We start from the raw sequence: 17092 nt of genomic DNA, 5'->3' as shown, positions 1-17092 counted from the left end.
CACTGTTGCCTCACAGAGCCAGGGATGCGGGATCAATTCCGGCCTTGGGGGTCATTGTCTATGCGGATTTTGCACTTTCTCCCCCTGTCTGTTTGGATTTCCTCCCAGTGCTCCGGTTTAAGAGCATAGAACATAGAAAATACAGCACAGAACAGACTCTTCGGCTCACGATGTTGTGCCAAACTTTTGTCCTAGATTAAGAACAAATAAATCTTCACTATATCATTCCACCGTTATCCATGTACCTATCCAATAGCTGCTTGAAGGTCCCTAATGTTTCTGACTCAACTACTTCCACAGGCAGTGCATTCCATGCCCCCACTACTCTCTGGGTAAAGAACCTACCTCTGATATCCCTCCTATATCTTCCACCATTCACCTTAAATTTATGTCCCCTTGTAATGGTTTGTTCCACCCGGTTTCCTCCCACAGTCCAAGTGTGTGCAGGTTAGGTGGATTGGCCATGATCAAGGGATCAAGGGGAAGGGTGGGAGATTGGGCCTATGTAAACCGCTCTGTCAGAGCGTCATTGTGGACTCGACGGGCTGAATGGTGTCCTCCGGGCTGCAGTGATTCTGTACTGTATGGCTATATTTAGCAGTCACGTTAGGGTCAGTTACTTTTTCTCAGAAATTCAAGTTGCAACATTATTCCAAATATTATAAACTTACAGAGTTTCTTCATGCAGTCGTGCAGTCTGCTCTCCAGGTTAAGGACTCTCTGCTGTAGCTCGTCATAGTCATAAGCCCCGATTTCCTCCTGGATCTCAGTCAGCACTGCAGACAGATTCCTCACCTCATCTTTGAACTGAATGATCAGTTTGCTGTCAGTTTTGTATTGTTCCAGGACAGGGATCAGTGGGAGTAACTCTTCCATCTTTTCTTTCAGCTCCTAAAAAGTTCCACAAGTCAAAGTCCCAGATTCACCTTTTGTTTTTCACTCAAGGGAAATAGAGAACAAAAATAAGAGACCAACATCACCCTGTCTGCTCAAACGCAGCGGTTTGAAGTGTATTTGTTTCAATGCCAGAAGTATAATGGGTAAGGCAGATGAACTTAGAGCACTGTGGCAGGGGGATGGGAACCAAATGAGGAGGTTAGTGGACAATAAGGAGGTAGTAACTAAAGCCTGTAAGGAACTAGATCATGATGTCAGCGTGGCTAAGGGGAAGAGTAGGCAGGGAGCAGAGGATGAACGCAAAGGGACTGGTGGTCTGAGGTGCATTTGTTTTAATGCAAGAAGTGTAGTAGGTAAGGCAGATGAACTTAGGGCTTGGATTAGTACCTGGGAGTATGATGTTATTGCTATTACTGAGACTTGGTTGAGGGAAGGGCTTGATTGGCAACTAAATATCCCAGGATATCGATGCTTCAGGCGGGATAGAGAGGGGGGTAAAAGGGATGGAGGAGTTGCATTACTGGTGAGAGAGAATATCACAGCTGTGCTGAAGGAGGGCACTATGGAGGACTCGAGCAGCGAGGCAATGTGGGCAGAGCTCAGAAATAGGAAGGGTGCGGTAACAATGTTGGGGCTGTACTACAGGCCTCCCAACAGCGAGCGTGAGATAGAGGTACAAATATGTAAACAGATTATGGAAAGATGTAGGAGCAACAGGGTGGTGGCGATAGGAGATTTTAATTTTCCCAACATTGACTGGGATACACTTAGTGTCAGAGGTCTAGGTGGAGCAGAATTTGTAAGGAGCATCCAGGAGGGTTTTCTAGAGCAGTGTGTAAATAGTCCAACTCGGGAAGGGGCCATACTGGACCTGGTGTTGGGGAATGAGCCCGGCCAGGTGGTTGAAGTTTCAGTCGGGGATTACTTTGGGAATAGTGATCACAATTCCGTAAGTTTTAGAATACTTATGGACAAAGACGAGAGTGGTCCTAAAGGAAGAGTGCTAAATTGGGGGAAGGCCAACTATACCAAAATTCGGCAGGAGCTAGGGAATGTGGATTGGGAGCAGCTGTTTAAGGGTAAATCCACATTTGATATGTGGGAGGCTTTTAAAGAGAGGTTGATTAGAGTGCAGGACAGACATATCCCTGTGAAAATGAGGGATAGAAATAGCAAAATTAGGGAACCATGGATGACAGGTGAAATTGTGAGATTAGCTAAGAGGAAAAAGGAAGCATACATAAGGTCTAGGCGACTGAAGACAGAAGAAGCTTTGGAAGAATATCGGGAATGTAGCAACCAATCTGAAACGAGGAATCAAGAGGGGTAAAAGGGGTCATGAAATATCTTTAGCAAACAGGGTTAAGGAAAATCACAAAGCCTTTTATTCATATATAAGGAGCAAGAGGGTAACTAGAGAAAGAGTTGGCCCACTCAAGGACAAAGGAGGAAAGTTATGCGTGGAGTCAGAGAAAATGGGTGAGGTTCTTAACGAGTACTTTGCATCGGTATTCACCGAGGAGAGGGACATGACGGATGTTGAGGTTAGGGATAGATGTTTGATTACTCTAGGTCAAGTTGGCATAAGGAGGGAGGATGTGTTGGGTATTCTAAAAGGCATTAAGGTGGACAAGTCCCCAGGTCCGGATGGAATCTATCCCAGGTTACTGAGGGAAGTGAGAGAGGAAATAGCTGGGGCCTTAACAGATATCTTTGCAGCATCCTTGAACATGGATGAGGTACCGGAGGACTGGAGAATTGCTAATGTTGTCCCCTTGTTTATGAAGGGTAGCAGGGATAATCCAGGTAATTATAGACCTGTGAGCCTGATGTCAGTGGTAGGGAAGCTGCTGGAGAAGATACTGAGGGATAGGATCTCGTCCCATTTGGAAGAAAATGGGCTTATCAGTGATAGGCAGCATGGTTTTGTGCAGGGAAGATCATGTCTTACCAACTTAATAGAATTCTTTGAGGAAGTGACATAGTTGATTGATGAGGGAAGGGATGTAGATGTCATATGGAGTCCAGTAAGGTGTTTGATAAGGTTTCCCATGGTAGGCTGATGGAGAAAGTGCCAACCATGCTGCCCGACTAAACTACAATCTTCTACACTTCCTGGGTCCGTATCCCTCTATTCCCATCCTATTCATGTATTTCTCAAGATGCCCCTTAAATGTCAAAATCGTCCCTGCTTCCACCACCTCCTCCGGTAGCGAGTTCCAGGCACCCACTACCCTCTGTGTAAAGAAACTTGCCTCGTACATCTACTCTAAACCTTGCCCCTCACACCTTAAACCTATGCCCCCTAGTAATTGACCCCTCTACACTGGGGAAAAGCCTCTGACTATCCACTCTGTCTATGCCCCTCATAATTTTGTAGACCTCTATCAGGTCGCCCCTCAACCTCCTTCGTTCCAGTGAGAACAAACCGAGTTTATTCAACCGCTCCTCATAGCTAATGCCCTCCATACCAGACAACATTCTGGTAAATCTCTTCTGCACCCTCTCTAAAGCCTCCACATCCTTCTGGTAGTGTGGCGACCAGAATTAAACACTATACTCCAAGTGTGGCCTAACTAAGGTTCTATACAGCTGCAACATGACTTGCCAATTCGTATACTCAATGCCCCGGCCAATGAAGGCAAGCATGCCGTATGCCTTCTTGACTACCTTCTCCACCTGTGTTGCCCCTTTCAGTGACCTGTGGACCTGTACTCCTAGATCTCTCTGACTTTTAATACTCTTGAGGGTTCTACCATTCACTGTATATTCCCTACCTGCATTAAACCTTCCAAAATGCATCACCTCACATTTGTCCGGATTAAGCTCCATCTGCCACCTCTCCGCCCAAGTCTCCAAACAATCTAAATCCTGCTGTATCCTCAGACAGTCCTCATCGCTATCCGCAATTCCACCAACCTTTGTGTCGTCTGCAAACTTACTAATCAGACCAGTTACATTTTCCTCCAAATCATTTATAAAAACTACAAACAGCAAAGGTCCCAGCACTGATCCCTGTGGAACACCACTGGTCACAGCCCTCCAATTAGAAAAGCATCCTTCCATTGCTACTCTCTGCCTTCTATGACCTAGCCAGTTCTGTATCCACCTTGCCAGCTCACCCCTGATCCCGTGTGACTTCACCTTTTGTACTAGTATACCATGAGGGACCTTGTCAAAGGACTTACTGAAGTCCATATAGACAACATCCACTGCCCTACCTGCATCAATCATCTTAGTGACCTCCTCGAAAAACTCTATCAAGTTAGTGAGACATGACATCCCCTTCACAAAACCGTGCTGCCTCTCACTAATACGTCCATTTGCTTCCAAATGGGAGTAGATCCTGTCTCGAAGAATTCTCTCCAGTAATTTCCCTACCACTGACGTAAGGCTCACCGGCCTGTAGTTCCCTGGATTATCCTTGCTACCCTTCTTAAACAGAGGAACAACACTGGCTATTCTCCAGTCCTCCGGGACATCACCTGAAGACAGTGAGGATCCAAAGATTTCTGTCAATAGAGATAGAGGAGCAGATAGGTGGAGATTTTGGATAGGTGCAAAGATAACAGGGTTGTTGTGGTCAGGGATTTTAGCTTCCCCTATATTGACTGAGACTCAGCTAGTGCTCGGGGCTTGGATGGGGCAGAGTTTGTCAGGTGTATCCATGAAGCCCCTCTTGATGCAATGTGTAGATAGTCCAACAAGGGAAGGGGCAGTACTGGACCTGGTATTGGGGAATGAGCCTGGACAGGTGGTTGAGATTTCTGTAGGGGAACATTTTGGGAGTAGTGACCACAATTCCGTAGGTTTTGGGGTACTTTTGGACAGGGATGAGGGTAACCCTTGGGTTTAGGTGCTAACCTGGGGAAAGGCAAATTCCAATAACATTAGACAGGAATTGAAGAATTTGGATTGGGTGCGGCTGTTGGAGGGTAAATCATCATCGGAAATGTGGGAGTCTTTCAAGCGACAGTTGATTAGGATTCAGGAAAGTCACGTTCCTGAGAGAACAAAGGATAAGGATGGGAAGTTTAGGGAGCCTTGGATAACGAGGGATATTGTGAACCTCGTCAAAAAGAAAAAGGAGGCGTTTGAACGGTCTAGAAAGGTGGGGACAGTGGAAACCCTTGAGGAATATAAAGAAAATAGGAAGGTACTGAAGCGGGAAATTAGGAGAGCGAGGAGGGGTCATGAAAAGTCATTGGCAGGTAATATTAAGGTGAATCCCAAAGCTTTTTATTCATATGTAAAAATCAAGAGGGTGGCCAGGGAAAGGATTGGACCACTTAAGGACAGTGGGGGGAATCTATGTGTTGAGCCAGAGGAAATGGGCGAGGTACTAAATGAATACTTTGCATCAGTGTTCACCAAAGAATGGAGGAGGTACTGGGAGTTTTAAAAGACATTCAGGTAGACAGGTCTCCTGGGTCAGATGGGATTTATCCCAGAATACTGAGGGAAGCAAGGGAGGAAATTGCTGGGACCTTGACTGACATCTTTATATCCTCATTGGCTACAGGTGAGATCCCAGAGGACTGGAAAATAGCCAATGTGATACCGCTGTTTCTGAAAGGTAGCAGGGATAATCCTGGAAACTGTTGGCTAGTGAGTCTCACGTCGGTAGTCGGTAAATTATTGGAGAGAATTCTCAGGGACAGGATTTATACCCATTTGGAAACAAATGGACTGATTAGCGATAGACAGCATGGTTTTGTGAAGGGGAGGTCGTGCCTCACTAACTTGATTGAGTTTCTTGAGGAGGTGACAAAGATGATTGATATTGGGAGGGCAGTGGATGTTGTTTACATGGACTTCAATGAAGCCTTTGACAAGCTAGAGGTCAACAGCCAACCAGGACCCGGGATCTGTCAGCCAATGACATCACGGCTTCACAGTCCCACATGACCCCTAATGCATACTACCACATTCACCCCTTGTTAAAAATGAACCCGGCGGGGTGGTGCTTCGTATGGTGGTAAGGGTTTACAAGGCTGGTCCTGGGAGGAAAACTTTTGCATGTACAGAGGTTTTTTTTTTTTGTTTTGAACTATTTACAGTAAAAGGAGGAAAACGAAAACGTTCTCGTTACAGTCCACAATATAGTAGTGTTACATTGATGCCACAAGTCGGTCGGTCGGTCTGGTCGTCCTCGTCGGTCGCCTCGGCCCCGGTGGTGGTGCTTGTTCCTGTGTTGTCGTCTCCGGGAGCCTTACGGTTTCTGCTTCCGCTTCACTTCTGGTCGGACCTGGGAGGAGGACCGATCCCCCCGGGAAGGGGGCGCTCGCGGGGTGCGCCGGTGGTAGGGAGGGGGTGATTGGTGTTGGGGGGGTGTGCGTGTTGCCGGCGGGCACCAGATCTCACAGGGAGACCGTGTCCTGTCGGCCGTCGGGGTACTCCACGTAAGCGTACTGCGGGTTTGCGTGGAGGAGGCGAACCCTCTCGACCAACGGGTCCGACTTGTGCGCCCGCACATGTTTTCGGAGCAGGATGGGTCCTGGGACCGCCAGCCAGGTCGGCAGCGACGTTCCAGAGGAGGACTTCCTGGGGAAGACAAGGAGGCGCTCATGAGGCGTTTGGTTGGTGCTAGTACACAGTAGCGACCGGATGGAGTGGAGAGCGTCCGGGAGGACCTCCTGCCACCGTGAAACTGGGAGATCCCTGGACCGTAGGGCCAGTAGGACGGTCTTCCAGACCGTGCCGTTCTCCCTCTCTACTTGCCCGTTCCCCCGGGGGTTGTAGCTGGTCGTCCTGCTCGAGGCTATACCGTTGCTGAGCAGGAACTGGCGCAGCTCGTCACTCATAAAGGAGGATCCCCTGTCGCTATGGACGTATGCGGGGCAACAGTATGAATATGGTGTTAAGGGCTTTAATGACTGTGGCCGCTGTCATGTCAGGGCAGGGGATGGCGAAGGGGAAACGGGAGTACTCATCCACCACGTTCAGGAAGTATGTGTTGCGGTCGGTGGAGAGGAGGGGCCCTCTGAAATCCAGCCCAAGGCGTTCAAAGGGACGGGAAGCCTTGATCAGGTGCGCACCATCCGGCCTGAAAAAGTGCGGTTTGCACTCTGCGCAGATGTGGCAGTTCCTTGTGACTGTACGGACCTCCTCCACAGAGTAGGGGAGGTTGCGGGACTTTATAAAGTGGTAGAACCGAGTGACCCCCGGGTGGCAGAGGTCCTCGTGGAGGGTTTGGAGGCGGTTAATTTGTGCGTTGGCACATGTGCCGCGGGATAGGGCGTCGGACGGCTCGTTCAGCTTTCCGGGACGGTACATGATCTCATAGTTGAAGGTGGAGAGCTCGATCCTCCACCTTAAGATCTTGTCATTCTTAATTTTGCCCCGCTGTGCATTATCGAACATGAAGGCTACCGACCGTTGGTCCGTGAGGAGAGTGAATCTCCTGCCGGCCAGGTAATGCCTCCAATGTCGCACAGCTTCCACTATGGCTTGGGCTTCCTTTTCCACTGAGGAGTGGTGGATTTCTGAAGCGTGGAGGGTTCGGGAGAAAAAGGCCACGGGCCTGCCCGCTTGGTTAAGGGTAGCCGGTTTGTGCTAAACACGCACTTGTCCTCGTTGTATGTGAGGTTCAAGGCTTTAGCTGTCTGGTGGACTTTTTGGAGGTTGGCGTCGTGGTCCTGCTGATCGTGGCCGCAGATGGTCACGTTGTCGAGGTACGGGAACGTGGCCTGCAACCAGTGTTGATCAACCATTCGGTCCATCTCTCGTTGGAAGACCGAGACCCCGTTTGTGACGCCAAATGGGACCCTTAGGAAGTGGTATAATCGCCCGTCTGCCTCGAAGGCTGTGTACTTGCGGTCACTTGGGCGGATGGGGAGCTGATGGTAGGCGGACTTGAGGTCCACGGTGGAGAAGACCTTATATTGGGCAATCCGATTGACCATGTCGGATATGCGGGGGAGAGGGTACGCATCTAGTTGTGTGTACCTGTTGATGGTCTGGCTATAGTCTATGACCATCCTTTGCTTCTCCCCTGTCTTTACTACTACCACTTGTGCTCTCCAGGGACTATTGCTGGCCTGGATTATGCCTTCCTTCAGTAGCCGCTGGACTTCGGACCGAATGAATGTCCGGTCCTGGGCGCTGTACCATCTGCTCCTAGTGGCGACGGGTTTGCAATCCGGGGTGAGGTTTGCAAACAAGGATGGGGGCTCAACCTTGAGGGTTGCGAGGCCGCAGATAGTGAGTGGGGGTATTGGGCCGCCGAATTGAAACGTTAGGCTCTGCAGGTTGCACTGGAAATCTAATCCCAGTAATGTGGGCGCGCAGAGTTGGGGAAGGACGTAGAGCCTGTAGTTTTTGAACTCCCTCCCTTGCACCATTAGGGTCACTATGCAGAAGCCTTTAATCTGTACGGAGTGGGATCCTGCAGCTAGGGAGATCTTTTGCGCACTGGGACGGATGGTCAAAAAACAGCGTCTTACCGTGTCGGGGTGGATGAAGCTTTCTGTGCTCCCGGAGTCGACCAGGCATGGTGTCTCCTGCCTGTTTATCAGCACCGTTGTTGTCGTCGTCTGGAGCGTCCGGGGCCGTGCTTGGTCCAGCGTCATTGAGGCCAGACGTGATCGTAGTGTTTGAGCGTCTTCCTCGAACCCTGTGGAGCTGTCGACACTGGGGTCCGTTGTTGCCGTCCAAAATGGCGGCGGGGGTGAACAAAATGGCCGTCCCCATGCGTCGCACAGGTCTGGGGGATCCCAAGATGGCGGCGCCCCTCCTCCCCTCGTGGTGGCCGGGACCCAGAATGGCGGCGCCTGCGGGTCGCACATGGGGCGCTGGGGGGGTTGGGGAGCGTTAGAAGCGCGCAGGAATCCTTGTTCGCCGGGGACAGCGGCGATCTCCCGGGACCGGCACACAGCCGCGAAATGGCCCTTTTTCCCGCAGCTCTTACAAGTCGCTGCGCGGGCCGGGCAGAAATAGCAGCGGGTTCCCCCGGGACGACTTGGTGTCTGAACCGCGCAAGCCTGTGGGGTGGGGGGGAGGGGGGGGTTTGTCGCGACGGGGGTCCACGGAGCCCAAGGGGCTGCCGCGCGGTCGGGGCCGTAGGCGCGGGCGTTTTGCGCGGCCACATCTAGTGAGGCTGCAAGGGCCCGTGCCTCTGAGAGTCCTAGCGACTCTTTTTCTAAAAGTCTTTGGCGGATTTGGGAAGAGTTCATACCAGCCACAAAAGCACCACGCATCAACATAGATTATCATAGATTTTACAGTGCAGAAGGAGGCCATTCGGCCCATCGAGTCTGCACCGGCTCTTGGAAAGAGCACCCTACCCAAGGTCAACACTGCCACCCTATCCCCATAACCCAGTAACCCCACCCAACACTAAGGGCAATTTTGGACACTAAGGGCAATTTTGGACACTAAGGGCAATTTATCATGGCCAATTCACCTAACCTGCACATCTTTGGACTGTGGGAGGAAACCGGAGCACCCGGAGGAAACCCATGCACACACGGGGAGGATGTGCAGACTCCGCACAGACAGTGACCCAAGCTGGAATCGAACCTGGGACCCTGGAGCTGTGAAGCAATTGTGCTATCCACAAGGCTACCGTGCTGCCCCGTGTGTTCCATCGCGTTTACCGGCGGGCAGCTGCAGGCCCGTCCCAAAATTAGTCGCGCGGCGTAGAATTCATCTATCGATTCTCCGGGACTTTGCCGTCTCATTGCGAGTTGGTAGCGTGCGTAAATCTGGTTCACTGGGCGAACATAGATGCTTTTTAGTGCTGCGAACGCTGTCTGGAAATCCTCTGTGTCTTCGATGAGAGGGAAAATTTCCGGGCTTACCCTCGAGTGCAGAACCTGTAGTTTCTGGTCTTCTGTTACCCGGCCGGGGGCCGTTCTGAGGTAGGCCTCGAAACAAGTCTGCCAGTGTTTGAAAACTGCTGCTGAGTTCACTGCGTTGGGGCTGATCCGCAGGCATTCTGGGATGATCCTGAGCTCCATAGTTCTTTTAAGCACGCTTAATAAATTGTAGCGCACAAAGACTCACGAGAGACGAATAGAGATGAAGTCGATGAGGCTTTATTAAGCGTGACTTGTTCCCCGCAGTTCAGTAGCTGACTGGCCTGCGGGGGAGAACTCCAGGTTCTTATACTCCGCCTTCAGGGTGGAGCTGGAGGTCAACAGCCAACCAGGACCCGGGATCTGTCAGCCAATGACATCACGGCTTCACAGTCCCACATGACCCCTAATGCATACTACCACACAAGGTGCCTCATGGCAGACTGGTATGAAAGGTGAAGTCACACGGGATCAGAGGTGAGGTGGTAAGATGGATACAGAACTGGCTCGGGCACAGAAGGCAAAGGGTAGCAGTAGAAGGGTGTTTGTCTGAATGGAAGGTTGTGATTGGTGGGGTTCCACAGATTTCGGTGCTGGGGCCTCTGTTGTTTGTACACAAACGATTTGGAGGAAAATGTAACTGGTCTGATTAGTAAGTTCGCGGATGACACCAAGGTGGGTGGAGTGGCAGATAGTGTTGAGGATTGTCAGAGGATACAGCAGGACAGAGATAGGTTGGAGACTTGGGCAGAGAAATGGCAAATGGCGTTTAATCTGGAAAAATGTGAGGTAATGCTGTTTGGTAGGTCTAACATAGAGGGGAAATATATCGTAAATGGTAAAACTCTTCGGAATTTAGAAAGTCAGAGAGATCTGGGCGTGCAGGTCCACAGATCTTTGAAAGTGGCAACACAAGTGGACAAGGTAGTGAAGAAAGCAGACGGAATGCTTGCCTTCATTGGACAGGGTATCGAGTATAAACACTGGCAAGTCATGCTACAGTTGTATAGAACCTTGATAAGGCCGCACTTGGAATATTGCGCACAATTCTGGTCGCCACACTACCAGAAGGTTGTGGAGGCTTTGGAGAGAGTGCAGAGGAGGTTTACGAGGATGTTGTCTGGTCTGGAGGATGTTAGCTATGTGGAGAGGCTGAATAGACTCAGACTGTTTTCATTAGAAAGACGGAGGTTGAGGGCTAACCTGATAGAGGTCTACAAGATTATGTGGGGCATGGATAGAGTGGCTGGGCAGGCACTCTTTCCCAGGGTGGAGGAGTCAGTCACCAGGGGGCAGAGGTTTAAGGTCCGTGGGGCAAAGGTTATCAGGCGGGATAGAGGGGGATGTAAAAGGGGAGGCGGAGTTGCGCTACTGGTTCGGGAGAATATCACAGCTGTACTGCGGGAGGACACCTCAGAGGGCAGTGAGGCTATATGGGTAGAGATCAGGAATAAGAAGGGTGCAGTCACAATGTTGGGGGATTACTACAGGCCTCCCAACAGCCACCACCGGGAGATAGAGGAGCAGATAGGTAGACAGATTTTGGAAAAGAGTAAATACAACAGGGTTGTGGCGATGGGAGACTTCAACTTCCCCAATATTGACTGGGACTCACTTAGTGCCAGGGGCTTAGACGGGGCTGAGTTTGTAAGGAGCATCCAGGAGGGCTTCTTAGAACAATATGTAGACAGTCCAACTAGGGAAGGGGCGGTACTGGACCTGGTATTGGGGAATGAGCCCGGCCAGGTGGTAGATGTTTCAGTAGGGGAGCATTTCGGTAACAGTGACCACAATTCAGTAAGTTTTAAAGTACTGGTGGACAAGGATAAGAGTGGTCCTAGGATGAATGTGCTAAATTGGGGGAAGGCTAATTATAACAATATTAGGCGGGAACTGAAGAACCTAGATTGGGGGCGGATGTTTGAGGGCAAATCAACATCTGACATGTGGGAGGCTTTCAAGTGTCAGTTGAAAGGAATTCAGGACCGGCATGTTCCTGTGAGGAAGAAAGATAAATACGGCAATTTTCGGGAACCTTGGATAACGAGAGATATTGTAGGCCTCGTCAAAAAGAAAAAGGAGGCATTTGTCAGGGCTAAAAGGCTGGGAACAGACGAAGCCTGCGTGGAATATAAGGAAAGTAGGAAGGAACTTAAGCAAGGAGTCAGGAGGGCTAGAAGGGGTCACGAAAAGTCATTGGCAAATAGGGTTAAGGAAAATCCCAAGGCTTTTTACACGTACATAAAAAGCAAGAGGGTAGCCAGGGAAAGGGTTGGCCCACTGAAGGATAGGCAAGGGAATCTATGTGTGGAGCCAGAGGAAATGGGCGAGGTACTAAATGAATACTTTGCATCAGTATTCACCAAAGAGAAGAAATTGGTAGATGTTGAGTCTGGAGAAGGGGGTGTAGATAGCCTGGGTCACATTGAGATCCAAAAAGACGAGGTGTTGGGTGTCTTAAAAAATATTAAGGTAGATAAGTCCCCAGGGCCTGATGGGATCTACCCCAGAATACTGAAGGAGGCTGGAGAGGAAATTGCTGAGGCCTTGACAGAAATCTTTGGATCCTCACTGTCTTCAGGGGATATCCCGGAGGACTGGAGAATAGCCAATGTTGTTCCTCTGTTTAAGAAGGGTAGCAAGGATAATCCAGAGAACTACAGGCCGGTGAGACTTACTTCAGTGGTAGGGAAATTACTGGAGAGAATTCTTCGAGACAGGATATACTCCCATTTGGAAGCAAATGGACGTATTAGTGAGAGGCAGCATGGTTTTGTGAAGGGGAGGTCGTGTCTCACTAACTTGATAGAGTTTTTCGAGGAGGTCACTAAGATGCTTGATGCAGGTAGGGCAGTGGATGTTGTCTATATGGACTTCAGTAAGGCCTTTGACAAGGTCCCTCATGGTAGACTAGTACAAAAGGTGAAGTCACACGGGATCAGGGGTGAGCTGGCAAGGTGGATACAGAACTGGCTAGGTCATAGAAGGCAGAGAGTAGCAATGGAAGGATGCTTTTCTAATTGGAGGGCTGTGACCAGTGGTGTTCCACAGGGATCAGTGCTGGGACCTTTGCTCTTTGTAGTATATATAAATGATTTGGAGGAAAATGTAACTGGTCTGATTAGTAAGTTTGCAGACGACACAAAGGTTGGTGGAATTGCGGATAGCGATGAGGACTGTCAGAGGATACAGCAGGATTTAGATTGTTTGGAGTCTTGGGCGGAGAGATGGCAGATGGAGTTTAATCCAGACAAATGTGAGGTAATGCATTTTGGAAGGTCTAATGCAGGTAGGGAATATACAGTGAATGGTAGAACCCTCAAGAGTATTGAAAGTCAAAGAGATCTAGGAGTACAGGTCCACAGGTCATTGAAAGGGGCAACACAGGTGGTGAAGGTAGTCAAGAAGACATACGGCATGCTTGCCTTCATTGGCCTGGGCATTGAGTATAAGAATTGGCAAGTCATGTTGCAGCTGTATAGAACCTTAGTTAGGCCACACTTGGAGTATAGTGTTCAATTCTGGTCGCCACACTACCAGAAGGATGTGGAGGCTTTAGAGAGGGTGCAGAAGAGATTTACCAGAATGTTGCCTGGTATGGACGCATTAGCTATGAGGAGCGGTTGAATAAACTCGGTTTGTTCTCACTGGAACGAAGGAGGTTGAGGGGCGACCTGATAGAGGTCTACAAAATTATGAGGGGCATAGACAGAGTGGATAGTCAGAGGCTTTTCCCCAGGGTAGAGGGGTCAATTACTAGGGGGCATAGGTTTAAGGTGAGAGGGGCAAGGTTTAGAGTATATGTACGAGGCACGTTTTTTACGCAGAGGGTAGTGGGTGCCTGGAACTCGCTACCGGAGGAGGGACGATAGTGACATTTAAGGGGCATCTTGACAAATACATGAATAGGATGGGAATAGAGGGATAAGGACCCAGGAAGTGTAGAAGATTGTAGTTTAGTCGGGCAGTATGGTCGGCACGGGCTTGGAGGGCCGAAGGGCCTGTTCCTGTGCTGTACATTTCTTTGTTCTTTGTTTGTTCTTTAGAGGAGATGTGCGAGGCAGGTTTTTTACACAGAGGGTGGTGAGTGCCTGGAACGCGTTGCCAGGGGAGGCTGTGGAAGCAGGTACATTAACGGCGTTCAAAAGGCACCTTAACAAATACATGGATAGGACGGGTATAGAGGGATACGGCACAAGGAAGTGCTGAGGAGTTTGGCAAAGGCTGGTATCATGACCGGTGCAGGCTTGGAGGCCGAAGGGCCTGTGCCTGTGCTGTATTGTTCTTTGTTCTTCTTTGTACACTGATAGTGAAATATTGAGTCCTACCTGGAAATGTTTTGTGAGGAGTGTCTTCCGGTCATCTTCAATTTGTCGAAATTTCCCCTTCAGACCCTTCATTTGTGTTTCCATTTTTAACACATACTGAAAGTCTCTCTGTGTCCTCAGGTTCAGCACCTCAATAGATTGGGACATGTTCTGCACCTTTGGCCAACAATAAACAAGGAGAAGCTCACCACAACACAAACTTTAAAAAGAGGGTCAATGCCAAAGATCCCACCGCACTGGAGTTTTTCCCAGTGTCTGACCAATGTGACTGAACGAGAACAAGCTCAGAACGAGAACAAACAGAGTTGTTATCTCTGGGTTGTTGCCCGTGCCACGTGATAGTGAGATGAGGAATAGGGAGAGAGAGCATTTAAACACGTGGCTACAGGGAAGGTGCAGGCGGGAGGGATTCAGATTTCTGGATAACTGGGGCTCTTTCTGGGGAAGGTGGGACCTCTACAGACAGGATGGTCTACATCTGAACATGAGGGGCACAAATATCCTGGGGGGGAGATTTGTTAGTGCTCTTTGGGGGGGTTTAAACTAATACAGCAGGGGCATGGGAACCTGGATTGTAGTTTTAGGGTACAAGAGATTGAGAGTATAGAGGTCAGGAGCACAGAATTGACTTCGCAGGAGGGGGCCAGTGTTCAGGTAGGTGGTTTGAAGTGTGTCTACTTCAATGCCAGGAGTATACGAAAAAAGGTAGGGGAACTGGCAGCATGGGTTGGTACCTGGGACTTCGATGTTGTGGCCATTTCGGAGACATGGATAGAGCAGAGACAGGAATGGTTGTTGCCGGTTCCAGGGTTTAGGTGTTTTAGTAAGCTCAGAGAAGGAGGCAAAAGAGGGGGAGGTGTGGCGCTGCTAGTCAAGAGCAGTATTACGGTGGCGGAGAGGATGATAGATGGGGACTCATCTTCCGAGGTAGTATGGGCTGAGGTTAGAAACATGAAAGGAAAGGTCACATTGTTGGGAGTCTTCTATAGGCCTCCTAATAGTTCTAGGGATGTAGAAGAAAGGATGGCGAAGATGATTCTGGATAAGAGCGAAAGTAACAGGGTAGTTATTATGGGAGACTTTAACTTTCCAAATATTGACTGGAAAAGATATAGTTCGAGTACATTAGATGGGTCATTTTTTGTACAATGTGTGCAGGAGGGTTTCCTGACACAATATGTTGACAGGCCAACAAGAGGAGAGGCCACATTGGATTTGGTTTTGGGTAATGAACCAGACCAGGTGTTAGATTTGGAGGTAGGTGAGCACTTTCGGTGACGTTTACGTTAGTGATGGAAAGGGATAAGTATACCCCGCAGGGCAAGAGTTATAGCTGGGGGAAGGGCAATTATGATGCCATTCGACATGACTTGGGGGGGATAGGTTGGAGAAGTAGGCTGCAAGTGTTGGGCACACTGGATATGTGGAGCTTGTTTAAGGAACAGCTACTGCGTGTTCTTGATAAGTACGTACCGGTCAGGCAGGGAGGAAGGCGTCAAGCGAGGGAACCGTGGTTTACCAAAGAAGTGGAATCTCTTGTTAAGAGGAAGAAGGAGGCCTATGTGAAGATGAGGAGTGAAGTTTCAGTTGGGGCGATGGATAGTTACAAGGTAGCGAGGAAGGATATAAAGAGAGAGCTAAGACGAGCAAGGAGGGGACATGAGAAGTATTTGGCAGGTAGGATCAAGGAAAACCCAAAAGCTTTCTATAGGTATGTCAGGAATAAGCGAATGACTAGGGTAAGAGTAGGACCAGTCAAGGACAGGGATGGGAAGTTGTGTGTGGAGTCTGAAGAGATAGGCGAGATACTAAATGAATATTTTTCGTCAGTATTCACTCAGGAAAAAGATAATGTTGTGGAGGAGAATGCTGAGACCCAGGCTATTAGAATAGATGGCATTGAGGTACGTAGGGAAGAGGTGTTGGCAATTCTGGACAGGCTGAAAATAGATAAGTCCCCGGGGCCTGATGGGATTTATCCTAGGATTCTCTGGGAGGCCAGGGAAGAGATTGCTGGGCCTTTGGCTTTGATTTTTATGTCATCATTGGCTACAGGAATAGTGCCAGAGGACTGGAGGATAGCAAATGTGGTCCCTTTGTTCAAGAAGGGGAGTAGAGACAACCCCGGCAACTATAGACCGGTGAGCCTCACATCTGTTGTGGGTAAAGTCTTGGAGGGGATTATAAGAGACAAGATTTATAATCATCTAGATAGGAATAATATGATTAGGGATAGTCAGCATGGCTTTGTGAAGGGTAGGTCATGCCTCACAAACCTTATCGAGTTCTTTGAGAAGGTGACTGAACAGGTAGACGAGGGTAGAGCAGTTGATGTGGTGTATATGGATTTCAGTAAAGCGTTTGATAAGGTTCCCCACGGTAGGCTATTACAGAAAATACGGAGGCTGGGGATTGAGGGTGATTTAGAGATGTGGATCAGAAATTGGCTAGCTGAAAGAAGACAGAGGGTGGTGGTTGATGGGAAATGTTCAGAATGGAGTTCAGTTACAAGTGGCGTACCACAAGGATCTGTTCTGGGGCCATTGCTGTTTGTCATTTTTATCAATGACCTAGAGGAGGGCGGATGAGTAAATATGCAGACGACACTAATGTCGGTGGTGTTGTCGACAGTGCGGAAGGATGTAGCAGGTTACAGAGGGACATAGATAAGCTGCAGAGCTGGGCTGAGAGGTGGCAAATGGAGTTTAATGTAGAGAAGTGTGAGGTGATTCACTTTGGAAGGAATAACAGGAATGCGGAATATTTGGCTAATGGTAAAGTTCTTGGAAGTGTGGATGAGCAGAGGGATCTAGGTGTCCATGTACATAGATCCCTGAAAGTTGCCACCCAGGTTGATAGGGTGGTGAAGAAGGCCTATGGAGTGTTGGCCTTTATTGGTAGAGGGATTGAGTTCCGGAGTCGGGAGGTCATGTTGCAGCTGTACAAAACTCTGGTACGGCTGCATTTGGAGTATTGCGTACAGCTCTGGTCACCGCATTATAGGAAGGACGTGGAAGCTTTGGAGCGGGTGCAGAGGAGATTTACCAGGATGTTGCCGGGTATGGAGGG

General features: G+C 49.3%; 1 protein-coding gene across 3 annotated transcripts in view; it reads right to left on the bottom strand.

Annotated features, from left to right (window-relative positions):
• The window catches only part of LOC140426002 (noelin-3-like), a 703970-nt gene that overhangs the window by 245350 nt on the left and 441528 nt on the right, over window positions 1-17092 (bottom strand). For 2 of the 3 annotated variants that reach the window (XM_072510269.1, XM_072510271.1), the window contains 2 exons: window positions 14024-14179; window positions 672-891 (listed from right to left, as the gene is read on the bottom strand). In XM_072510269.1, the coding sequence (XP_072366370.1) occupies window positions 672-891; window positions 14024-14179 (376 nt within the window). The remainder of the gene's footprint in view (window positions 1-671; window positions 892-14023; window positions 14180-17092) is intronic. The other variant, XM_072510270.1, reaches the window with a different exon arrangement.

This window comes from Scyliorhinus torazame, chromosome 7 (genome assembly GCF_047496885.1).
Source record: "Scyliorhinus torazame isolate Kashiwa2021f chromosome 7, sScyTor2.1, whole genome shotgun sequence".
Taxonomy (NCBI): domain Eukaryota; kingdom Metazoa; phylum Chordata; class Chondrichthyes; order Carcharhiniformes; family Scyliorhinidae; genus Scyliorhinus; species Scyliorhinus torazame.
Note: the sequence above shows the minus strand (reverse complement) of the source record. Positions and strands in the feature narration are given on the sequence as shown.